At 34.9% G+C, this 26,102-nt stretch overlaps 7 protein-coding genes across 7 annotated transcripts; 3 read left to right on the top strand and 4 right to left on the bottom strand.

Moving 5' to 3' along the window:
• Window positions 1–46: 46 nt before the first annotated feature.
• On the bottom strand, window positions 47–1,066 carry SAPINGB_P003397 (uncharacterized protein; the record flags this gene model as incomplete). Its single annotated transcript, XM_031998115.1, has 1 exon — window positions 47–1,066. One exon carries the CDS (start codon window positions 1,064–1,066, stop codon window positions 47–49), a length of 1,020 nt encoding a protein of 339 aa, XP_031854006.1.
• Window positions 1,067–1,483: 417 nt separating this feature from the next.
• SAPINGB_P003396 (mitochondrial 37S ribosomal protein uS8m) lies at window positions 1,484–1,954 on the top strand (the record flags this gene model as incomplete). Its single annotated transcript, XM_031998114.1, has 1 exon — window positions 1,484–1,954. One exon carries the CDS (start codon window positions 1,484–1,486, stop codon window positions 1,952–1,954), a length of 471 nt encoding a protein of 156 aa, XP_031854005.1.
• A 236-nt stretch (window positions 1,955–2,190) lies between these two features.
• On the bottom strand, window positions 2,191–3,156 carry SAPINGB_P003395 (uncharacterized protein; the record flags this gene model as incomplete). Its single annotated transcript, XM_031998113.1, has 2 exons — window positions 2,191–3,000; window positions 3,055–3,156. 2 exons carry the CDS (start codon window positions 3,154–3,156, stop codon window positions 2,191–2,193), a joined length of 912 nt encoding a protein of 303 aa, XP_031854004.1.
• A 13,310-nt stretch (window positions 3,157–16,466) lies between these two features.
• Window positions 16,467–17,828, top strand: SAPINGB_P003394 (uncharacterized protein; the record flags this gene model as incomplete). The annotated part of the gene is made up of 1 exon (XM_031998112.1): window positions 16,467–17,828. The coding sequence occupies one exon, from the start codon at window positions 16,467–16,469 to the stop codon at window positions 17,826–17,828; it is 1,362 nt and encodes a 453-aa protein (XP_031854003.1).
• Window positions 17,829–18,028: 200 nt separating this feature from the next.
• Window positions 18,029–19,453, bottom strand: SAPINGB_P003393 (uncharacterized protein; the record flags this gene model as incomplete). Its single annotated transcript, XM_031998111.1, has 1 exon — window positions 18,029–19,453. One exon carries the CDS (start codon window positions 19,451–19,453, stop codon window positions 18,029–18,031), a length of 1,425 nt encoding a protein of 474 aa, XP_031854002.1.
• Window positions 19,454–21,051: 1,598 nt separating this feature from the next.
• SAPINGB_P003392 (uncharacterized protein) lies at window positions 21,052–24,975 on the top strand (the record flags this gene model as incomplete). The annotated part of the gene is made up of 3 exons (XM_031998110.1): window positions 21,052–21,131; window positions 21,327–21,438; window positions 21,526–24,975. 3 exons carry the CDS (start codon window positions 21,052–21,054, stop codon window positions 24,973–24,975), a joined length of 3,642 nt encoding a protein of 1,213 aa, XP_031854001.1.
• Window positions 24,976–25,102: 127 nt separating this feature from the next.
• On the bottom strand, window positions 25,103–25,954 carry SAPINGB_P003391 (uncharacterized protein; the record flags this gene model as incomplete). The annotated part of the gene is made up of 1 exon (XM_031998109.1): window positions 25,103–25,954. The coding sequence occupies one exon, from the start codon at window positions 25,952–25,954 to the stop codon at window positions 25,103–25,105; it is 852 nt and encodes a 283-aa protein (XP_031854000.1).
• Window positions 25,955–26,102: the final 148 nt, after the last annotated feature.

Below are 26,102 nucleotides of genomic sequence, written 5' to 3'. Positions count from 1 at the left end.
AAGAAAAGGAACAAGAGAAACAAAAAGAAAACGAGAAAAATCACCTTTAAATACCGAGACGGTCTTGGAGAACACCCTTAACTTGGGAATACACATTCTCGACCGGCTGGTCGCAAGGGATTCTAAAGACCTTACCGGACTTGTCAAAGTACTCAATGACAGGCATGCTGGTATCAACAAAGGTATGGAAGCGCTTCTTGATGGACTCAACATTATCATCTGTTCTACCGCTGGTCTCACCACGCTTAAGCAGGCGTTTGAGCATAACTTCCTCGGGGCATTCAAAAAACAAGGTAAAGCGGGAAATGCACACATCGTCTTCAAAGATAAGGGCCTGGTCCATTTTTCTAGGGAAACCGTCAATAAGGAAACGAACAGGACCCTCTTCGATAGCAGCATCAGGGTCTTCATCAAGACGCTTGATAATAGCATCACGCATGGCGTTTCTCAACAATGCAATGGTGACTTCCTGGGGCACAATCTTACCCTCCTTGATGTAGTTAGAAATCAATTCACCGTACTGAGAACCTTCTCTAGCTTGTTCGGCACGGAGTAAGTCACCAGCAGAGAGATGAACAAAGTTGTAGTCACGGACAAGGTTAGCGCATTGAGTACCCTTTCCGGAACCGGGACCACCAAGAACAAAAATAACAAGAGCTTCTTCCGGAGTGAATGCAGTTTTCTTGTGCATAATTCTAGCGCGCTTCTTAATAGCCTCGTAGTCTTCCTCGTTGAAATCACGGGGCTTCTTCTTGCGAACGTTTTTCTCGGCCCAAACGAACCCTGCAGTACCCAAGATAACAAGAAGAACAATGTATCTAAATTTAGGACCTTCGTCGCGAGGGGTTGGCTTGGTTTGAACGGAGTAGGAGCGCTGGGAAGTGCGAATAATCGTCTGTTTGGCAGTGGGTCTGACAAAAGCATGTGCCAAATTTCTCGAAGCCAATGGGTTGCCGGCCTTTGCAATCGTACTGATGCTTGCGGCTCGAGCAAAAGCTGGGGCAGCAGCTGTTGCAGAAGTGCGGCCAGTTAGCGAAAGAAGTCTAAGAGAAGAGCGAGAAAGCATATTTGTTTGATGAAGATATATATATATAAAGAAGGAAGAGTAAATATCAAGAGAATATAGGAAAGGAAGAAGAAAAGAAAAGAAAAGAAAAAAAAATCAGTTCAGTTCCTACACACGTTTTGTCAAAGTAGGCCTTTGCGATCCCGAAGGGAGGTTTCGGGGATGTAAGGGCTGGGGATTTTTTTTCTGAATAAATAACCAAAAAAAAAAAAAAAATTGGGTGATCTTGTTAGTCAGAAGTAACTAATCATGACATAATATTTATTGTTTGAAAATTTCACTCTGCCCAATGGAATTCTCAACCACCAAAAAAAATTTACACACCGCCAAATTTCCCTCTTTTTTCTTCCCCTTTTTTTCAATCACCACCACCACCACCACCCAGTGTCGTCGTCGTCACCACCGCCTCCCGTCACAATGTCTCTCGTCAACTTAGCAAACGTTTGCTCGCACATCCAGAATGTTACACGCGTTAACAAATCGTTGACCTCTATTCCTTACACCAAGCTGCATCTCCAAGTTGCTCTTGGTCTCTACCGTGAAGGTTTCATATCGTCGATCCAGCGTGGCTCGCTGACTGGTCCCGACCAGACCTTTACTCCTGCAACCTATGATAACATTTCTACTCGCAGACTTTGGCTTGGCCTTAAATACCACAATACTAAGCCAGTTATTTCAAAAATGTCTCTTATCTCAAAACCAAATAGACGAATCAGCCTCGATGCCCACCAAATCAAGAAGCTGCTTGACGGTACATCTGTCCGCCACGTTCCTACCCCGCAGCTCGGGGAGGCAATCTTTGTCAAGACCGATATTGGCGAGGTTGTTGAGATCCAGGAGGCTGCTCGTAGAGAGCTTGGTGGTGAACTGTTATTAAGAGTTCACTAAATTATCTCACTCACTACTCATTTTGACGATACCACTTTAATGACAACCAAGAGATGTAATAGTCTCAAAAGAATACATTTGCTATTCTTCAAAAGAAGATTGAGTCTTCTTTTTGATTTGATTTGATTTTTCCCTCTTTTTTTTTAACTTTTTTTTTATTTTCCCATGTGTAAATATATCCGTGTAAATAACGATAGAATGTAACTTCTTTTTTCTCCCATTTCTTCATTTCCTATTTAAATTGCAAAGACTGGTCCAACTCCTAGGGTTCTCCAGCCTCTCATATCAACCTGCCAGCCCTTCCAGCGGTCCATTTCTTGGTTGATATTGCGGATCTTGCTCACATCGCCGTACAGGTCCATTTCTGCAAAGGAGGCAACCCGTGGCTGCTGCCCCGCATTGTACCGTGCAGCATCTCCACGAGTCTCCAAAACTGGAGAGCTCAGTGACGCAATATCGCTATCAAAATCTGACGTATCACGCGCAAAATCAATGGCATTCTTCTTGTTTGTCGATAGCAAGTTGGCAACTCTGGCTTCCAGAGTGTATACCTTGTCACTAAGGAAATTGTTTTCAACTTTGAGCGATTCAATTTGCAATGTAAGTTTAGAAACTTCTTCAGGGCTCTCAGATACAGGACTTGTAACCTCACTTGGTATGCTCTTGACTTGTGGGCCAGGACCCTCTTCTGAAAACTGTTCTAATTGTGACTTGTATGTCGACACCTCCTTTTGCAGTTGTTCAATTGTAGTAGTGGCCTGTTCCAGCTTCTCTTCCAGTTCTTTGATGCGTTTTTCTGATTCCTCCTGCTGTTCCTTAATGGTATCTGTATTACTGGCTGTTTCAGCTGGTTCTGTAGTAACAGGACTGATATTAGTGCTGTTAGTTGTATCTTCCTCAGAGTCTTTTCCAACATCCGTGACTGTTTGGTCAGGATTCGGCGATTTAGTTACATCTTCAGTCACAGATTCAGAGTCTGTTGTAGGCTGTGATGTTTCTGTTTTCTTCTTATTCTTCTTTTTTTGTTGTTTCTTTAGTTCTTGAAGCTGGGATCATGTTAGACATTAGTGTATTTAGGTTGTAATCTTTCTTTTACTTACTCGTTTCTTAGCTGATGCTAATCTGGCAGCCTTCTCAGCCTCTTCATCAATCTCAGGTTTGGGAGATTCGACAGTTTCTGGATCTTTTTCAGTATCTGACATTATGGTTGTTGTTTATTTTATTGATATAAAGGGGTGAAGATGTCGGGGAATGATTGTCTTCAAACTAAGGACGCGCGTGTCTCTTCAGCTTGTGTGCCCTGAATCAACATTGGGCAGGAATGACTAATTTATGACAAATAACATTAGGTAAAATATTTGTAATTTATGAGTTGGTTTGATCTTTTTTTTTTTTTTTTTTTTCTTCTGCCGCATACCGCGGTTTAAAAGCTGTAAAGAAAAAGCGGATTTTTTTCTTATTTTCTTTCTTCTTCCTTTTTAATTTTCCTATTGTGTCGTCAACAACCATTAATTTTGTCGAGTCGACTTCCGACCTAATTATATTTACAGGTATGTAAATACACTAATTAAACCTTTCATTCATTATTATATTTCCTCATTACTAATTTTTAATAGCATCCGTATTTTACTTGAACAGCAAAAATGACCAGAGGTAACCAGCGTGAAAAGGCCCGTGAAAAGAACCAAAAGAAGAAGGATGCCGAGAAGAAGAAGCAGGAAGGTGATCCTCGTAAGCGCATGGAGGCCCACGCCAACATTATGAGAGAAAAGCAGAAGCTTGGTATGTGGACCATGAAATACTTTTTGTGCTAACTTGTGTTATATTCATATGCTAACCTAGATTATGTTTAATAGCTGCTGAAAAGAAGGCTTCCGAAGAGAAATAAATTGACCAGAGCCTGACAGAACCAAAAAAAAAAAAAACATTAACTTGATGTGTAGTTAGCCATCAGATACTTTTCTTTATTACGCGAACCATGACTGAATGAATTTAAATTACTATTTTTTAAAAAAAAAATTTTTTTCCCACTTTAATACATCCTATCCAAGTACTGCTATATTTTAAAAGCGATTGATAATTCATCACTGATAATCATTCATATTGAGAATAATTATTCTTATCGATATTATACCTTGTTTACTTAAACTCTGATCTAGCTCCTGTGATTGGTTGCTATTTAAAAGAAAGATGATGGGTGCTGTGCTACATTAATTTTGTAAAGTAGTTTGGTGTTCTTTTTTTTTTTTTTTTTTTTTTTACAGACCCGGCCACTGAAATGCGGCAAATTTTCACGAAAGATGATTCACAGAACAATGAGCCTGTGTTCCGGAGAGTATAATACAATAAGCATGATTTTATTTTATTTTTTTTTTTTTTTCATTTTTCATTTATTTTTAATTTTTTAGTTGTTCTAAGACATTTCTAGAGTGGAGATAGCAGCGCTTTAGTACCTGTAGAAGGCGTGGCTTTTTTAATAAATTAAAACAAATGGTGATTGATTTCGTGTGATATTTGAATATCTTTCACTTAAATTACAAAATGATTTGTACAAGTTTAGAGATTTGTTTATTGCCACTTATAATTTAAGATACCCTTAGTATTATCAAAGATAATCATGACTATGGAAGATATATGACGCTTTTTGAAATAAGTGATGCCAAAATTGGCGATATAGTTTGAGGAGGAATATACATGGGTACTGAAAGAGGCTGGAATTTATAGAATCTTAAAGATATTGATACTTTATACGAATTTAAGGGTCATTCGATGGCTATGTTACCTTTCTTATATTTGTTTTGACTGTAAAATATTGCGAATAAATAAAAAAAGTACCCATAGTATGAGATATGTTTTTTGTTCCGCATAGCCAAATTTTCTTTCCTAATGTTAAAACGAATGGAAAGATATTTTGCATACAAATACAATATTGGATTAAAGGTGGTCCTAAGCTTAAAGTGATACCTAAAAACCACTATTATGTGAAACATTCTAACTTGTGAAAGCTTTTGATATTAATATTTTAAGATACAGTGGTATTAGCATTGAAACCTAAATATATATCTCCAAATAATTGATTTTCTTAATGGAATGTTTTTGAAAATTAAAAATTATCTTGTGAGATTAGTTTCTGGTGTTACGCGGAAACAAATTGTGAGAAATACCTAATGCAACATGTTTGTGGCCACCACTTGAAACCTAATGAACCTATCCAGATTTTTTTTTCAGACTTTCTTACTGTTCATGAAAATGTATAATTTCAAAAAATGGGCATTAAATTTAAAGGAACATGAACTCACTTCTGTTTTTTTTTTTTAAAAAATATACCTTTTTGGGAAGAAGTCAGGCACTTGATTAGGATTTTTTTTTTTTGGCTCCGTTGATGTCTTTGTCAAAAAAAAAATCCACAGGAGTCACTATGGAAGACACACTCATGCAGAGACAGCTTGGGGGTTGACTGTCCTGTGAAGTATGCATTTCTGGAATCCTACAGAAAGTCTCTTTTTTGTCAATTGACACTTGAAGGAAAGGCGTTGATAAAAACAAATAGTGCTAACTTACCATCAAATTTTTGTTCATCTCTCTGTTTTTATTAATACCAATCAATTTTTTTGGCTTTCGAAGGGAGTCAAATACCAAACTTTCCCAACTTATCTTCATCAACACTCTGATTATATATTTTTTAATCACTCTAAGCTGAGATAAATCTTATAATTTCTTTTAAGCCAATTAAACTATTCGAAAAAAGTCAATATATTCATTTTTGAAGATACCCGTTTCAATCCTTTTCTTTTTTTTTCTTTTTTTTTTGTCTTCTAGCAAAGAACTCTCTACACATTTGCAGTTGTAACTATCCTTTTTCAATTCCAAACTTTTTGAACTATGCACCAAAGTTGCCATGGTCAGTGGGAAGCTGAGTAATATTACTCAAGATCTTCCGACTATCTTTCTTCACAACCACTTTCGTGACCATTTTAGAAAGATTGTCAGTACATTTCGTCTCTACTGTGGTTTTGTAGTTAGTAGTATGATGTTGGTTGTGATTGTTTGTCACTATGTTGGCTATTTGTTTTTCAGAATATTTAGCTCATTGTTTGGTTTTTCTAGTAGAGTGTAGCTCTAAAATTTTCTTCTTCAACTTCATGAAGCGACGTATGGAATACCTTTCTATCAGGTAAATAGCCTGTTAAGAAGGGCTTACTTTCAGGATTAAGTGCAATCATACTCTTTCTTCCACCACCTTTCACTTCCTCTTTACAGTTTATTGGAAGTAAAAGTTGTGAGGCAACTTGACGTCATGTTTTATTTCAATAAATGACATCTCTTTTCTATCTTAAAGTTTGTTTCATTTGTAACAATGGGAAATATATGGAAAAAGACACGATCTTTGTTGTAAGTATTTAAGTGAGAATGCTTCAAACTCAATAGATAAATTGGATTGTATTATTTTACTTTGGAAACCAACTCTAAGTTATTTTTATATTTCTGTTCTTTAAGTTCGTGAAAACACTCTTGGAGTTCTTGTGTTTTTTTTCATAGCTGACAATCTTGTTTCTTTTGATAAGTCAGACTTGAACTCTTCAATAGAGTCGTTTATTGTTTCAATTGTGGATTCCTTGATGAATGATAATGGCCATAGGTTTTTGTTGCATTTATCACAATTGCGAGACATCTTGGTTACTGGGTCATATCTTAAGCTCATTCAATTAGATTTGATATTGCTAACTGCTCTGAGATACACACGAAAAAAAAAAAGCCATCCTTTTATGAAGTATTATCCTTTGTTAAACGGAACTGTTGCCAACAATGGTTCTCTATCCAGCAAGTTGGATAGTCTTTTTAATGAGTTCAAATCCAAACCTGCATAAACAGTCTTTTTGGGAAATCACAGGTGTTTCAATATGTCTTTGTATAATATGTTATAGGAACCTAAAATACCAAAAGGCAGATAGATATATGTTCTACTATTAAAGAAAAAAAATAAGTTAATGAATTATATTTAAATTTAGTAAAAAGCGAATTTTTATTTAATCACTAAAGTGAATGGACTTATAAGTCAATTAGGTTTAAGAGTGTATGAATAGAAAAGAAAAAGGGGTGAAATATATATATAAAAAACAATAACCAAATATATGAGCAAGTTGTTAATAAATTTGAGGGGAAATTTTTATTTTAAATGAAATTTTGAGGATAGATAATGTGTTTTTTTTTGAGGCAGTTGAAAATTTGAATACAGGATGGTTATTAAACATTTATTTTAAAGTTATTAACCAAATTGTTTTATTCAAGAATATTTATTTTAGATTTAATTGTTATAAAATGGATATTTGAATATTACGTTGTAATTAAAAAGAAAAAAAAAAGAAAAAAAAGAAGGCATTTTGGCTGTCCATGTCCAGAATTCTTTCATCAACACTTGAAATAATATAAAAAAATAATTCAATACAACAATTTATTTTGTTTCAAAAATATATATATATAAAGTGGGCATTTATGATGTAGAAAAAAATTTTTTTTCTTAATTCCATATTAAGATTTACATTTTGAAGAAAAATTTAACCAAGTAAAGAAAAAAATAAAAGTTTGAGTGGGGTAAAATTTGTAAGCAATTCAAAACTGGGCCATTTGATTAAATATTATTCAAAATTCATCATTTTTTTTTAATAAGCTTTATTATGTTAAAGTTTTTTTTTTCCCATAATGTTTAAAAAAAAAAAGTCTGATCTGAAAGAATGAAAATCTGGGGTATCAAAAGATTTTAATAAAAATCTAGAACAAAATTTTTATTTTTTTTATTTTTTTTTTTTGGTTCTCTTGAAAATCAGTTTTTGATTAGTGGCCAAGAAAAAAAAAATTAATTAAAAAAGAAATTGTGATTGGGTATGTTAAACTTTTTGACAGATTATTATTTTTTTTATTTTTGAAAGAAAACGATGATGATGACCGTTTAAACTAATGTGCAAGGCTTTTTTTTTTTTTTTAAAAAAATGTTTGTTTTGTTTGTTTAGTAGGAAAATGATACGAAAAAGAAGGTTCTAAGCTAAGGTACTTGGACAGACGTCACTTACCTATTAACCTAGTATTGGATTAGTATCTATCTATATATTATTTTGTCACGTAACCGTACTTACCATAAATGACATACCTTCTTTTTTTTTTGTTTAATATCCATAAAATAGTGAAATAGAATATAAAGCCAAGAGATTCAGTTAAAAAGTTTAATTAATTTAATTAATTTTTTAAAAGTATTCCAAGCAAGAATTAGATCACGAGAGTCTAAATATTTAAAGAAAAAAATTAAACAAGAGGTTTAAAGATCAGTGAAGAAACAATTCCGGTTACGGATCCGAGTAAAACACCTCCAGACTTATTTGAAAAATTGAATAAAAAATCCCCAAAAAAAAAAAAATAAAATAAAGCTTCGTAGTAAATATTGTAATTTCAGGAATGGAGGCCAAAAGGCCGAATTAGTTGAAAAGGGTCGGGAATTACGGGAATAGAAGAAAAGTTTTATTTTTTATTTTTTTTTTGGAGAGAATAAGACCATGATTTATCGGGAAATTCGGAATGAAACATTATTAACAAAAATAAAATAAAAAAAACGGCTTTGAGAAGCTGGCAAAGTTGATATAAGTTGAAAGATTTTTTCGGATCAAAAGGCAAAGTCTTATCTCTTCAAGTATTCCAAGTCTTTTGAAGAGAATTTTTTTTTATTTTTTTTTTGTGAATAAAAGATAGGACCGATCAAATCCGTTTGTTTGTTTGTTTGTTTGTATATTTGGGTCATACGTCATGAGACAAACAAACTGAAAGACAAACTGACTAAAAAGATAGAAAATAAACAGGAACAAAGTCGGACAGTGTCGGAAAGAGACTTTTGAAAGTCTGTCGGAGGTTAAATGAAGTCTTTTTATCAGGTGAAAAAAAAAAAAAAAAAAAAAAAAAAAAGGCCGGAGGTTTTATATGGGTAATTGAAAATGATTTTGGTGGGGGCAAGCAAAAAAAATTGGTTGTAATGGTGGTGGTAGTGGTGATGATAGGAATCTGAGAGCAAAATATGGGTTGCCAGCCATCCGAATGCCAAAGCAAGTGGCGTGCACAATGAAATTTTTTTTTGGAGTCACAGCTGTTATTAATTACTCCCCTCCCCTCCCCACTACTACTAACACCACCACCAAACAAATCATCTCCAAAAAAAAAAAGAAGCTTTTGATCTATTCCCATAATAATGATTTGCCATTGAAACAAATCATGATAAGGTATCTTTGAGGGGGAGAGGGGTGAGCGTGATCTAGGTGGCAGTGGTGATGGATGATGATGTCTAATGAATTAGCAATCCAACAAAGACCAAAACTTGATCCTTATATTTCTCCATACTTGAGAAAAATAAAAAATAAAAAATAAAAAATTCAGGTCATAAAACACAAGTCAGATGGCATGCGGGGGGAGTGATTCCAATCTCTGAATGACAAGTCTCAAACAGGAAAAAAGGAGAATATCAGGTATATAAGAAAGTGTAGAAACTTCCTTCAAAAAAAAAAAAAAAATTCAACGTCAGTCTAAAAGTAAAATCAGATACGTATCACGGTGAAGCCCGGTCTTAACAACTCATTAAATCTAGGACCCGCGTGCCGGGAAATGCGCACTGCCGCGTAACGTTGATACCGGAACACACGGCCTTTTCACTGAAAAATTTAGAATGTTTAGAAAGAGAGAGAAAAAAAAAAGAAGGAAGGTGGGGGACGCGGGGATTCTAGCGTGGCATTATTATATTAGAAAAAAAAAATAAATAAAATAAAAATAATAAATAGCACACATTGTGATATTGTAATCCTGACATAAATCAGTCTTTGATACCAAACTATGCGACTTATATTTGTTTTTTATTTTATTTTATTTTAAAGAAGTTTGATTCGTAGATTGGCAAGCAATTAAGATAAATTAAGATAAAAAGTTAAGTCCCCGAGGGGAATAGAAGACCAATGTGGCTTGGTTTTTGACATCAGATTAAAGATTATATGAATTAAAATCATGATTGCCCAGAACTATTATGATCTTTATTTATTAACTTTTAATAATAATAAAAAATTTTTTTTCATGGAAGGTATTTTATGTTTATTGAGTGTTTTGATGTTGATTCAAAATTTGGAGTTTAAAAAAAAAAAAATTAATTTTGAAAAAATTTCCAATTCAAAATCTTTCAAGAAACTTGCTATGGAACTTGCCCATAGGGTATCTTGATGCGATGATAACAAGTATTTTTTTTATTATCTGCTCATTTCTCATGATGTTTAGGAGGGAATTTATTTTTTTTTTTGATTTTAATGGATGGGAGACAACAGAGAGAGAAAAAAAGGGCTTTCTTTTTGGGTATTTTTTTCAAAATGATGGTTGTGATGTATGTGCATGATCTGGGAGCAACTTTCAGGTAAAAAAAAAAAAAAAAAAACACACACACACGTTTTTTCTCAATGACTTGAAGTTATTGAAGTTATTGATTTATTCATTGATTGAACTTGTAGAGCACACCCACTCGTATTAAAAACGTATTTTTTGTATGAAATATCTAAAAAAGATGTTGAAACCCACTCCCGGAGAGGGGAATAATGGTTTAGAAATTTTTTAAAAAAAAAAAAGACGCTCAAGACAATAAACTCAGGTTATTCATTGATTTTCATTTTCATTTTCATATTCTGTTGTTGTTGTAATTATTATTATTACTCTTAACCCTTGTGAAAAGAAAAATTTTGCGCCCTTTTGCCCTAAAGGGGTAACCAGATAGGCCCTTTATTTAAAGTTTATGGGTGGTGATTGGATGCTGATAAGAAAGAGGGGATGGGAGGATCATATATACGACGCCAAACGGAAGAAAGTTGGTGATGTTTAAAGCGATGGTTCAGGTGGTATTTATCAGACAGGCCAAGTTGGAAAAGGAAAAGCAAAAAAAAAAAAAAAAAAAAAAAATAGGCTTTGTTTTTTATTTCTATTTCTATTTTTATTTTTACTTTTTTATTTCAGGCCAGGTAATTGTTAGAAAGGAAATGACTAATTATGATGGTATTATTATTAGAGAGGGTTTAAAAGGTATAATTGACGAGGCCCAAGGAAGAAAGGGAGATTATTGAAAAGGGAAGCTTTGAAGTTGAAACGAAAATTAAATGAAGTGAAGTGAATTAAAAAAAAAATTTTTTTGATATTCCCCAGGGTACGTACTTAAAGAAGATGAAGGAAATATACTTGGTTATATATATATATACAAATATATTTGATATTCTACAGAATGTTTAATTTAGAGAAGATAAGAAGATAGGGGGGATAAGTCTAATGGATAAGCTTAATAGATAAGCACACGTGTGGAGCAAAGCGTTTAAGATATAAGAATGTATTGAAATGTAAAAAAAAAAAAAAATGATAATGAAATGATGATTATTCAAAAGGCCTTAAATGTACAAGGTAAAAGTGTATACATTTAGGTGTGTAAGAAGGGGAAATTAAAGCATATGATTACGGAGGATATATATATATTAAAAAAGAGTTATTTTGTTTTGTTTTGTTTTGTTTTGTGTGTATAAATTTGATTGTTATAACAATTAATTGAGGTCCCGATATCGGATCTTTTTAAAAGGAATTGAAATTAAAAAAATATTAAAGCATGAATTTAATTTTTTTGTATATTTATATATTTAAAATCAACGAGATATAGGAGAGGTATGAACTTAGGTTAAATATATATAACTTATATATGAAAAAAAAAAAAAACAGAGATGAATTTGATCTAGAACTGAAAAATGAAAAATAAAAAATGAAAATGAAAAAAAAAAATAGAAGAAGAAAAGTAGAAATTAAATTTCAAAAGAGGAAAATTGTTTGAAAAGTTAAGAAAGAAAAAAAAGAAAATTAGAAGAAAAAGATGATGAAAAATTATTATAAAATAGACAAAAGAAAATAATTGAGCCGCAGAAAATTAGATCAGATAAGACCTGATTAGGAAATGATAAACACACAATCCAGAGCGGATATTGGCCACGATAACGATTTTACGTTTATTGGCAAAACTACGCACATACTTAAGCGAGGGGGGAGAAGGATTAATTAAAAGGAAAAAAAAAAAAAAAAAAAAAAAAGGAAAAGACTGGGCATAATTAATGAATACGAAGGTTACTGAGAAGAAATTGTCAAATTTTGGCGCCTAAATAGTCGGATGACTTAGTTCCATGAGAGACCAGAATGAAAAGAATTGATTATATTCTACTACTTAGTAGTACTACAAGAGCGGGAAATAAGGAAGTAAAAAAAAAAAGTAGAAATAAATAAAAAAAAAAATAAGCAGGTAGGTAGGTAGGATTAATTTTTTTTTTTTTTTTCGTTTTCTTTAAGAGAAATTCCCCGGTTGGTTGGGATTTTAATTTAATAGTGGCAGTATGATCGGAAGTATGGTCAGAGAGTTTACGGGGTAAGAATAGGAGAGAGAATTAATATAATAATAATAATAATAATAACAAGAAAAAAAAAAGGGGTGAGGGAGTTAAATTAAGTGGACTGAGAGGACTTTAAAAGTGACAATTGTAGTGTACGACAAACTTTCTAGGAATTAAGAATGGCAATTGGCGGATGTTTTTTTTTTATTTTATTTTCTTCTTCTTTTCAAAGTTATGACTTTCAATTGATCAATTGACTTTGGGGTTTTTTTTTTTTTTTTATTAAATTTTTTTTTCTTTTCTGTTTGTTATATTTAAGTTTTTTTTTTTTTTTTTTTGATAAGAGTTATCAAGATATCAATTATTAATTTTTTTTAAGAAAATTGTTCGTAACAATAAATAATAATAATAATAGTAATAATCAATTGAAGCTTATCTATTGTTGTCGATAAGCTTTTTAAATGGCGTCTTTTTTTTTTTTAGTTTTAACTGTTGTTGGAGTCTCAAAAGCTGTTTAAATGATGGTGGTTGCTTTGTGAGAGACAAAAAAAAAAAAAAAAAAAAAAAAAAAAAAAAGCAGGCCACAAACTAGAGAGGTTAAAGACGAGCACGTGGGCAGTTTTTGGTTATATAAATAAATAAATAAATAAATAAATAAATAATAGAAGAAGAATATATAAAAGTAATAATGAATTTGAAAATGAAGAAGGAGCAGAAGAATTTGAAGAATTTGAAGAATTTGAAGAAGAAGAAAAAAAAAGCAGCCACTTTTGCATACATACTGGAGAAGAGAGCAGCCAAAAAAAAAAAAAAAAAAAAAAAAAAAAAAAGTCTTTTGCGTTAGTGTTAGAATTAATAAAATAATAAAATAATAAAATAATAAAATAATAAAATAATAAAATAATAAAATAATAAAATAATAAAATAATAAAATAATAAAATAATAAAATAATAAAATAATAAAATAATAATAATAATAAAATAATAATAATAATAATAATAAGTATATGCTCTGGTATATTCATAAATTCATAAATTCATAAATACATAAATACATAAATATATATCTATATGCAAGTCGACAACTATGGTGGGCCTTGCCTTGTTTGATTTAGCCAAAGCTGGTTATTGTAATATATAATGACGACAGGCCTTTTTTTTCGGTTTTATTGAATTGAAGTTAATTAATTGAAATAATAACAGACAAAAAGACCAAAAGACCAAAAGATCAAAAGATCACAAAAAACAAGCAATGTGGGTTTATTAAGAGCTTTCGGACAGACTCGGGAGACCTTAATTGTTTATTATTTGAGTTCTTGTTGATAATTATTAAATAAATGAATATGAATAAATAAATAAATAATAATATCAATCCCCCCCTCCCTCTATCCCCACAATTAATAATAAAACTTGTTGACCCCATATTCTTAATATGATTTCATCCTTATTCCAAAAAAAAAAAAAAAAAAAATTGAGTGGACCTAATTATTAACAAACAAAAAAAAAGTCTCTTAATTATAAAAATATACAATTCTATTAAGTTATTATTATAAACGAGGAGATTATTTTTCAATTGAATATATTTTTTTTAATTTATTTATATTTATTTTTAATTTTTAATTTTTAGGCTTTTTTCTCTCTCTCTCTCTCTCTCTCTCTCTCTCTCTTTCGGCATTAAGCTTTGGACAAAAGGGTTTTGCTTATCTGGCCAATGGATGGAGATTGCGTGATAACAGTTTCCTACTTGGGTAAAGAAAAAGAAGAAGAAGAAGAAGCAGAAGAAGAAAAAGAAGAAGAAATAAATTTAAAGATGGAGAATAAAGAAAATAAAGAAAATAAAGAAAATAAAGAAAATAAAGAAAATAAAGAAAATAAAGAAAATAAAGAAAATAAAGAAAATATATAAAATAAAATAAAGTGAAAAATTGAAAAATTGAAAAAAATAAAAAGTAATGAGACCATTGAAAAATTTTATTTAAGTTTTTTTTATTTAAAAAAATTTTTTTTTTTTTTCAAAGTCATATGAAATATATATATGTGCATTTAACGATTATGATGATGATGATGATGAAGATGATGAGACTTTTTTTTAAAAAAAAAAAAAAAATTTTTTTTTTTCTTTCTAACTGGCTTGTGAATTTCTTTTTAGTGGAGAAAAAAAAATAAAAAAGAGAGAGAGACAGTTTAATAACATGGAGAATTCTCCTCCTTAAAAAAAAAAATAACCAAAATTAACAAAAAAAAATAACCAAAAAAAATAACAAAAAATTAACAAAAAATCATTTCATTAAATGATTTCATTAAATGATTTTCTAAATGTAGAAATATAAACAAAAAATTTCGACTAGTTAACTCGTCATGAATGAAGGAAAAAAATAAACAACAGATGAATAAAAACTACCCGTCGGGGCATCGTGTATTTGTAGAACATGACTAGGTTTTTTTTTTTAAATTTTTTAAATTTTTTTTTTTGACATCACGGCTGGCTGACTTTTTGTTTTTTTGTTTTTTTGTTTTTTTTGTTTTTGGTCTACCTTGTTATATGTTATTCTCCATTTATACGACATTTCTAGGAAATAACATCTACATGTAGAAAACTTCTTCTTCTTATTTTTGTTTTTTTTTTTCCCTCCCCGTCATCATTCTGTTAAGGACCCCTCTTTCAAAATAACTTTTGATTACTTGCTTGAATAGTTGCCATCGCCGCGGAATATCCCATTTTAGGGTTTTAATTGATTCATTACTTCATTAATTCGTTTAAAGTCTACTTACTTACTTTGACATATGTGACTAGGATTAATAGCAATGGCCGTGGGGCTTATCCTCCTTCTTTTTCTTTCTTTTTTTTTTAATTATTAAATTTTATATACCTATATACCTATAAGCCGTGATCCCGTATCAAAAGAAGCTTCATTTAAGGGAGAAACTTCTTTCAAAGTTGAACTTTTTTGCCAACCTGCCAGTTTGTTAGTAGTTTGTTGTATATATATAGTTTAAATATATAGAAATTACATAAGCCATTACATAATTACACCGCTTTCGGAATTATTTGGCACGCTCTCCGGCTGGCCCCGCCCGAACACGCAGGGCCAATCACACGCGTGTGCCCACTGGTGAAGATCATCATCATCATCATCATCATCATTATCAGTCATTAAAAAAAAAAAAAAAAAGCACTTGAAAGTTTTTTTTTTTTTTTTAGAATTATAATTAAAGATTCAATGATTGATATTATAAGAATTAATTTATATATTAAATATAAAAATTAAAAGACTTTAATATTAAAAAAAAAAAAAAATATGTCATTAGAGAGAGAGAGAGAGAAAAAAAAAAAAAAAAACTTATGCAGGTGAACATTTTAGGGTATCGACCGGCCGTAAGAAAAAAAATAAAAAAAATATTTTTTTGGTCCTCCCAAGCCTGGCAGCTTTTTTTTTTTTTTTTTTTTTTTTTTTTTTATTTTAACAAAAAAAAAAACAAACCACCACCACTACCACAGCCAAAATATATATATCCAATTTTAATTTTTATTTTATTTTTTTTTTTTGCTCTCTAGCAAAGTTATTCTTTTCTTCTCAACCACCCCTCCCCTTTTTAAAAACTATAAAAGCACTTGAATTTTCCCTTAAATTTCATAAATTTTTTTTTTTTTTTTTACTTCTTTTTACTTCTTTCTTTCTTTCTTTTACTTCAACATTATCCTCACCAGATAATTTCCTCTCCAGCTTCTCATTAGCTTGTCTGGTATGTTTATTATTATTATTTTTTTTTTTTTAAAATATGAAATCTTTTAATGATGATTTCATTTCAATTCGGTTCTTGATTTTTCTTTCTCTTTAATTGCCCGGCTTTAAAAAAAATAAAATCTTTCAAGCATTGCGGCATTTGGCTGATTCCACAATAAACTCTTCTTATCTGCAGCCAATCAAAACCCTTGCTCTTGATAATAATAAACCTTATCTATATATTTTTTTAGTCCACCGAATTTATTTATTAAAAAAATTTTTTTTTTTTTCAATTCAATAATAATTCTAACAATATAAATAGACTAAAAAAAAATCACCCCTTCCATATAAACCTATACACACTTCAAAATGGTCCAACCCTCTGAACCCGAATTCGAGCAGGCTTACAACGAGCTCCTCTCTACCCTCAAGGACTCTACCCTCTTTGAGAAGAGACCCGACCTTGAAAAGGTCATCCCCATCGTCTCTATCCCTGAGCGCATCATCCAATTCAGAGTTGTCTGGGAAAATGACGCTGGCCAAGTCCAAGTCAACCGCGGTTACCGTGTCCAGTTCAACTCCGCCCTCGGTCCTTTCAAGGGTGGTCTCCGTTTCCACCCCACTGTCAATCTCTCCGTCCTCAAGTTCCTTGGTTACGAACAGATTTTCAAGAATGCCCTCACTGGCCTCAACATGGGCGGTGGTAAGGGTGGTTCCGACTTTGACCCCAAGGGCAAGTCCGACTCTGAAATTAGACGCTTCTGCTATGCTTTTATGACTGAGCTTCACAGACACATTGGTGCCGACACTGATGTCCCCGCTGGTGACATTAACGTCGGTGGCCGCGAAATTGGTTACCTCTTTGGTGCCTACAAGAAGTACTCCAACTCTTGGGAGGGTGTCCTTACTGGTAAGGGTCTCTCCTGGGGTGGTTCCCTCATCAGACCCGAGGCCACTGGTTTCGGTGTCGTCTACTACGTCGAGAAGATGATTGAGTACGCTACTCAGGGTAAGGAAAACTTCAAGGGCAAGCGTGTCGCCATCTCTGGTTCTGGTAACGTTGCCCAATACGCTGCTCTTAAGGTCATTGAGCTCGGTGGTATCGTCGCTTCCCTCTCTGACTCTAAGGGTGCTTTCATTGCCAAGGAGGGTGTTTCTTTCACTCCTGCTGAGATTGAGGAGATTGCTGAGCTTAAGCTTAAGCGCAAGTCTCTTTCTGAGCTTGCTGAGAAGTACGCTGCCAAGTTTGACTACATTGAGGGTGCCAGACCTTGGGTCCACGTTGGCAAGGTTGACGTTGCTCTTCCTTCTGCTACCCAGAATGAAGTTTCCGGCGAGGAGGCTGCTACTCTTGTTGCCAATGGCTGCAAGTTCATTGCCGAGGGCTCCAACATGGGCTCCACCCAGGAGGCCATTGATGTCTTTGAGGCTGAGCGTCTCAAGTCCCCCAACGGTATCTGGTACGCCCCTGGTAAGGCTGCCAATGCTGGTGGTGTTGCTGTCTCTGGTCTTGAAATGGCCCAGAACTCCCAGCGTTCTTCTTGGTCTACTCAAGAGGTTGACCAGAAGCTCAAGGAGATTATGGTTAACATCTTCAACAACTGTGTCAACACTGCTGTTGAGTACTCTTCTGAGAAGGGCGATGCTCTTCCTTCTCTTGTCAAGGGTGCCAACATTGCTGGTTTCGTCAAGGTTGCTGAGGCCATGCACAACCACGGTGACTTCTGGTAAATTCTCACTGGTTGTGAATTTTTAACTGGGTCCCATCTTTTTTTTTGTTTATGAATTTTTTTAACGATATATATATAATGAATAGCTGGTCTTAATAGATTTTTTTTTTGCATGAAAAATTTTTTTTTAAATTCTCTTTCTAGAGTAATGTATGTTCTTCTATACTTGATTTATTTCTTCTACTTTCTTGTATACAAACTTTACAACTTGGCAAGAGCTCCACAGGGATCCCAAGGTGGCAATACAATGGGTTTCTGGTTATCCCAATCTTCAATCACAGCCTTGACTCCCTCATCCTCAATAGCACTCTTCTGTGCAACAATCTGGTACACATACTCCTTGAAAAAATCGTGAGACATGATAAAATAGCCCTTAATTCCAGGCTCTGTCCCCCACGAGTTCTCCACGCGCCAACGCACAGGCTCACCAGATTCTGGGTCCACATGAACAGCCGTCAGTAACATGGCATGTGTCATCAATGATTGATGGTATCGCAAACGATCAGCTTTATTCTGTTTAGGATCAAACCCAATTAACTTATAATCCCATAATGCTGTGTCAATAATACCACTCTTGCGGTCATGATAAATAGGTGTATGGGTACCGAAAAATACAGGAACATTGGCCTTAATCAATGACACTGCAGTACTAGCCAAAACATCAATTTCTGCATTGACATAAGTCACATACGGCCGCCCGGCAACGTTACCCAACCGATCAACAGTAATCAACCGGTTATACTCATTACGAGGGTCATTCAACAATGACACAGTGTCGGCGACATCATACTGTACGACATCCTTGTAGAACCCAAGAGGCGTAGTCTTAACCGAGTGATACTCCTTATCCTTATCCACATATTCCCACACAATCTCATCATTGGGGCCTGGAGGAGTCCCCAAAAATACAGTTAATAACTTAAAGATTTGTGCCATGTGAGCCTCTCTTTGAGCTCGCAACTTGGCAGTATCGGCCCCATCAGCAACTGCCTCACGAATCTCCTGGGCGTATTGGCGAAGCAACGTGGTAATCACATAATTCATGTTCCGAGAAGCAAGTGTATTGAATGAATCTGGGAACACAGAGTTAGGAACCAATCCATACTTGGCCACAATATTTGCAAACATGTCATACTGTCCACCATCAATTACAGGGTCTGTTAACAAGTGTTGGATTAAACGTGACTCAACTTCTTCAGAGGTTGCAGTTTGTTCAATTTGTTCCAAAAAGAAGTTGGCCTTTTCTAATTTATCATAAAAAAACAAGTAAGAAGGTGATAATTCCAGTTCTGTCAAGTTAAGTCGACGCATAATTCCAATTCTTAACTGATTTGTTCCTGCAAACAACCAACATCTTCCACTTTGTTTTTGATTCATTGTAGGTGAACCCTCAGGAGTAACTGCATTAGAGTATACATTAATTAACCCACGGCTACGAGCATCACGGTTAATCAATGCAGTTGTGGCTCCATGGTTCACAATCACAGTTGATGCAAGAGCAGTCACAACATCGGCCTTGAGGTCGGATGACCAGGTGCCGAGTTGCGTGGGTTCGAGCGGGTATGAGGCCTGAGTAGAGGCGTCTTGTTTTTTAGGAGCTGAGGAGGTGTCAGAAGGAGAAGACATGGTTGAGTAGTAGTTTTTTTTAGTAGTTGTTGATGTTGTTGTAGTGGTGGTGGTGGTGGTGGTGGTGTTGATGGTGGTTGAGAATTTCTTGTTTGTGGTGGCGATGGTAGTAACTGATAAGGTTGAGAGGGGGCGGTGGTGGTGGAGATGAATAAATGTGGGTTTGACACAAGCGGCTTTTGAGGCCATTGCTCGTGTGCTCGACAAAACTTTACTTTTTATGTGAACTGTTGTTGCAAGACGCAACGCTGCTGAGGATTTAAACGAAAGCATTTATTTTATTATTATTATTTTTTTAAATTATAAATTATAAATAAGAAATTAAGAATTAAAAGAAGCTCTCTTTCTGTTTTTTTTTTTTTTTTTTCTAAATGATGTGTGTTTTGAAAAAAAAAAAAAAAAAAAAAAAAAAAAAAAAAAAAACGGGTTTTGAGTGAAAACCGGTTATATGAGATTTAGTAGTTGAGGGTACCAAAAGAAAAAACAGTAGAGGAATGGTGATAGGCTGTTTGTGTTAGTATTGTATATATAGTAAAAAGAAGAAAAAAGGTTACCAAGAGAGTAAGATACTTAGTTATTATTAGTAACATTATAAGTTATTATAAATAAATTACTTAATGTATTACATAACAATTAATAATATTACAATATCTTTATCACATGATCTTTACTTTTTTTTTTTTTTTTTTTTTTTTTTTTTTTTTTTTTTTAGCTTTCAGCTGCTACTTTTCTCTTTTAAAAGAGGGAAAAAAAAAAATCTAATTAATTAACAACAACAACAACAACAACAACAACAACTCCATTCACTGAAATCCCAGAATTACCTTTCTAAAATCCTAAAAAAATAAAAAAAAAATAAAAAAGAATAAGAAAATCTAACCAGTTTGTCATTTTTTACGTTTTTTTCTACTTAATTCTTAATTTAATCAATCAATCAATCAATCTATAGATAATCTTCATTTTACTCATTTTTATTTTATTTATTTTATTTTATTTTATTTTTTTACTCCAACTTTCCCATACAAACCATTCCCTCCACTCCTCCTCCCATCATACCTTATCATGTCTCACCAATAAATAAATAAAAAAAAAAAAATCCACTCAACTTCTATTTCCCGGATTATTTTTTTTTTTTAAAAACTAATACATCATCAAATATAATATAATACAATACAATCCCTTTTTTTTTTTTCTTTTATTTATTTGAGTTCCTTCTTTTTTTCCTTTTCCTTTTCTTTTATCACTTTTATTATTTTTATTATTATTATTATTATTATTGCCACCATAACGTCCACCATTTCAACTCTCCAGCATAGAATTTTTTTTAATTTTTTTAGACATCTTTCCTCTGATATCTACTAATCTTTATTTTCTTTAAAGAATAATAATACGACCCAACTCTTATATCTTCAGACTGCTGTTGTTGTCGTTGTCGTTGTCGTTGTCGTTGTCGTTGTCGTTGTCGTTGTCGTTGTCGTTGTCGTTGTCGTTGTTGTCGTTGTCGTTGTTGCTGTCACTGCCATATACTCTTCTGCATGCAAAAGCCGCAGATCATCCCCACCACAACTTATCAACAATAACATCTCCTCTCCCCCACTATGAATGGTTCCAGCCAAATGCTTCTCTATAATGCCTTTACTGGCAATACTCTTGAAGCCGATCCAGACAAGTTTCTTAGGTATGTTTGATGTTTAATGTTTAATGTTTAATGCTTGTTTTTTTTTTTTTTTTTCCTGGATTTCTCGGTATAATAGTGCAATCAATATCTCAACTACCACCGTGATATATATGCGTGCGGCTTATCGCCACAGTCCACTGACCTCAGACTAACAAACACGTCTTTTTTTTTTTTTTTTTTTTTTTTGCTCAACAGTCTAGCAGACCTCAAATCTTGGATACAGGAAAATGAAGGCATTCCAGTATCTCACCAGATTCTCCTGACTTCAAGGTCTACCCAGCTTAAAATTGAGTCTATGTCTCACGGTGTAAGTTCAACCGTCTTACCCTCCCCTCCCCTCCCCTCCTATTTTTTTTTTTTTTCCATTTAATCTCACCCTCTAACTTAATCCTAGCAACAAGTTTTTGTATTCGACAAGGCTCTCTTCTCTCCAAATGCTGATATCGACTCTCTGATAACCGAACCAAAAATAATCCCTTTATCTATACCTCCAGTTCCTCAGGCCCCTTCGCCACAACCTACATCTATAGTCACCGTCCTTAACACATTTATCGAGCGCGCCCATTGGGCAAACGCACTCCTAACTCTTTCCCAGCATCTATTTGACGCCATTGAATGTCACATTATCGAAATCTCTGTCATTAAACAAGCAGTCGATGTCTCATTAACACATCTTCGCCATCATTCTAATGGAATCATCAAGTCTTTAGAGTCGACCGCTGCAAGCGCCAAAACTCTCACAGAAACAACCACAGAAACAAACTGGCAAACGGCCCTAGACACAGCCACAAAATTACCCGTCCACAAGTCGCTCCTGGCTGGTCACTCAAATAGTACTCATCTTTCGGATTGGATTGACCGGTTCGAAATTGAGACTTCAAGCTCAAATCTCCAAAAGGAACGCGCAACAATCATTTCCACAGTAGATACCCTATACGCTAAAGCTAATGAAATGCTAGTCAAGATCGAGGCCCTGGAGGCCGTCGCCAAAGCTTGGTTCAGTCTCCCCACAGCTCCCATTATTTCAGATAACCAATCTTCCATTGATAATTCTTGGAAAACATACCGCGAAATCACTGAAGATGTGGGCACTATTGTGCAAAAAATCCAGTCTGACTGCTCATATGTGTCCAATCTCTCAGATTCTTTGAAAAACATTCAAAACTCAATGCGAATAATTCAACTACATGACCGCGAGTTTTTATCAAAAGCCCAGGATCTTACTAAAGAGCTTTGGAATATTCACAAATCTTGGGCCCTCTCAAAGACTTTTAATACAAAAAAATCAGTAGCATTACTTCGCACAGTTTCACAAATTCAATTTTTTTCAAGCCCTCTGCGCCAACAAATTGCTACCTTGGCCGCTACTGTAAAATCCGCAGAAGCCGACCGCATGGTTGTAGCACGTGCCATTGACATGCCGTACCTTTACGGTGCTTTGCTTTTTGAGCTAATTCGTCGCGATGAGTGGATGGAACACATCAAGGCCCGCGTTAACAGAACCGCAGAAATGATGGCTGGTTGGCGAGAAGACGAAATCAAGCGGCGCACAAAGTGGATCCGCCAACTTGGAGGTAGCCTCGGAATGCTCAAACGGATTGGCGGCGGTGGCGGTAGCAGCGGCCCTGGAGGCGCCAGCGATGTTCCTGACGTGGAAATCACCCTCATCAACTCTACCGAGTACAAGTCATATGCCCTAGAGCGCAAAGACATGGACCAGTACTTGCAGCTCCTCAAATCGCATGGACTTGAAGAGGAGTATGAGGAACTGGCAGCACTCGTGACCAAAACAGATAAAATTAATCCGTTCCCTGAACCAGTACCTGTCGAGCATCAAAAAATGCAACAACAATTGCTACGCCGTAAGTCTGTTTTTAAAGAGGGGAACATGTCAGAATACTCAAAGTCTCTTCTTTTATCGCGCAGTATGGGTCTTGACCCTCCCATCAATAAGGTCGAGGAACTCCCTCCCAAAGGTGATTCTTCTGTTGATCTTAAAATTCAAGTTTACGAGGCTCGCATACGTAAGCTGGAAGACATGTTGCATCGAAATCAGTTTCGTGATTCATGGACAAACAAGTTCCATGCACCTGGAGTCGTAGATAGTACCTCCATGATTAAGGTTTCTGCTACAGACGAACAACATCAAGCACTTTTGGATAAGATCAAGTTGCTTGAAGAGCAAGCTCAGGAAAAAGACCAAGAAGTGGCTCGCTTGAATGCGGAGAATGGAAGACTTTCTGCGGAAATTGAGCAAAAGAACTTTGGTCTTGAAGAAGCCCAAGTCATGAAGTTAGATCTCATGGCAAACCTCTCAACAAAAGAAAGCGAGTTTAATACCGAGAGACGCTCGTTCCAAAAGGAAATTGCTGATCTCAAGCACAAGCTGTACGAACTTGAAGTTGAGTTTGATCGTGAGATTGAGCTAAGTCTTGCTCTTGAAGAAGAGGTCCAGTCTTATAAACACCAAAACTCGTTGCAAATTGCACGCTTCAGAAAGGCCCTCAAAACGCAAAAACGATCATCTATATTTTCAGAGCGCAAATACCTCAAGGTTCAAACACGATATGATATTCTAACAACACGTGCGCGTGATCTCAGCCAGCGGCTTTACACGTCTACAATCCGCAACTCCGAGCTCCTTGAGTCACTTGGCATGCAAATTCGAAAGGAAATTGATGAAGAAGACAACTGTGTTTTATCTTTTAAGATTCAACGTGTTAAAGGGCTGGGTAGACGCACACGTTCTGCATTATCGGCTAATAACAATAACAATTCTGAAAGTATCGAAGGTGAAAAGCAGAAAATTGACCCAACTGTTTTATATTGGGTCGATCCTTCTCCTAATGATCCCAAAGAAGATGAAGATGAAGAAGATGAAGACAATGACGATGACGATGACGAAAATAAAGATGAAGATACCAGTGACGAGGACAATCTTTATATTAATGATGAAGATTCTGAAAACATGGGTGTTCGTCAATCCGCAACTACTACCCAAAAGATTATCGATTCAGGAAGTCTTATTAGTGCACAAAGCATGGGGAACAGCATTGTTTCTCTTCAAAATACTGAGCTGTTGCCACAAAAGCTAGACTCTGGCTTGTCCAAGGTGGAGAAAACTAAAAGCATTGACAGCGCTAATACCGACAAGGACTCAATTGAATCGCCAACCAAGCATTCTTCTCTTTATAGCAGCACGTACGAACAGCGGCGACAGCTCAAGCGCCAGGAGCGCCAGAAGAAGCTGCAGGAACAACAAAAACAGAGTCCCAAGCTCATAGAAGGCCATCAAACTCGCCAAAAGTCTGAGACGCGCGAAAAGAAGCGCGAAGCTGACATGCAACTGCGTCTTGAAAAGTACCGGCGGCGCGCAACTAAGCAATCAGAGCTGCGGTACCAGCGGTTTCTCAACTCTGTGTACATTGACTACGATTTGTTTCGTGTGAGCGTGACAAAACGGTTCAGTGATGTAGAGCATCTCGCACGCAAGCTACAAAAGGAATGCCGTGGGTACCGCGAAAATGCACACATTCAGGAACTTGCATCGCGAGGGAAGCTTGCGTACCGGTCGTTCAAACAGGGCGACCTTGCACTATTTCTGCCGACCCGCGATCAAACTCGGGACCCCAACCCATGGGCAGCGTTCAACGTGGGTGCTCCACATTATTTCTTAAAACCGTTACCGGAACACCGGCTTTTTGAGCGCGACTGGTTAGTAGCCCGCATCACAAAGATTGAAGAACGAGTTGTTGATCGCATCCACGGTGAAGAAAAAGATAACCCGTTTGACTTGAGTGACGGGCTTAAATGGCATCTACTCGAAGCTGTTGAAGAAAAGTAAATTCATTTTTTGACATGAAATGAAATGAAATGAATAAGGTCTATCTAATTTTTTTTTTTTTTTTGTAATTTCTAATAAGCATAATAAGAGGAAAATTATCCTCGTCGATTTCTTGATTAATTCTATTTTATGTTTTGGGAGGTTTGCTGGATTTGCTGGATTTGCTGGATTTGCTGGATTTGCTGACTATCGAGCCTTCCGTTTTAACTTTTAGCGGGTCCTTTTTGCTCTTTTTATTATCTTTTTTCTTATCCTTTTTGTCCTTTTTGCTTTTCTTTTCCTTCTTTTCTTTCTTTTCCTTCTTTTCTTTCTTTTCCTTCTTTTCTTTCTTTTCCTTCTTTTCTTTCTTATCCGATTTGCTCTTCTTTTTCTTGTCTTTCTTGTCTTTATCACCATCTCGCTTTCGTTTAGTTCCCTTCTCTATCCTCTCATCTTCTTCTTTATCACTTTCTTCATCACTGCTCTCCTCATCACTGCTATCATCGAACTTGAGCACAAAGTGTTTCGGTCCAGCCGGTTCATCTGCTCCCACAACAATGCTAACAGGCTCCTTTTTCTTCTTTTTCTTCTCATTCTCATTCTCATCATCATCTTCTCCTTCTTCTTTTTTTCCTCCATCATCCACGCTCTTCCCAATCTTACGTACCCCAATCGTTCCCTTAAGAATCCCTCCAAACACAAAGTTCCGGTACAGAGGCGAGTCTTGTTTCCGTACTGAACTCACCTTTACCTCCTTCTGCTTAAACTGAATCCCTCCTTTGCCATCTCCTGACTCTTTCCCATTCACACTCACTTCTAGCCCCTTTAGTTGCCCGTCAAATACCCGCTCCCACCATGCATCTGCAGGTTGTGTGGACGCATGCCCAAGTCCCTTGGTGTCCTTTTTGTGTCGCATCAGAATCGGCTTCTTAAGCCCACCTTTCTTCAAAGCCTCGCCGTGCTTCCACCCGTAGCTTTTGAGATATTGTGCTCCGTCCATAATTGATATATATATTTATGGCCGTTGTTGCGAGTGTTATGGTCTAGTGTGAAAAATGTATTGTAAAATAGGGTTGATGTTGGATCAAGAAAAAAAAAATTTTTTTTTCTGTGGTTATTTTTCTATCACCATACCGCTTAAAAAAAAA

Source organism: Magnusiomyces paraingens (assembly GCF_902498895.1).
Source record: "Magnusiomyces paraingens strain CBS 517.90 genome assembly, contig: contig3, whole genome shotgun sequence".
NCBI lineage: Eukaryota > Fungi > Ascomycota > Dipodascomycetes > Dipodascales > Dipodascaceae > Magnusiomyces > Magnusiomyces paraingens.
This window is presented reverse-complemented; position numbering and strand designations above follow the sequence as displayed.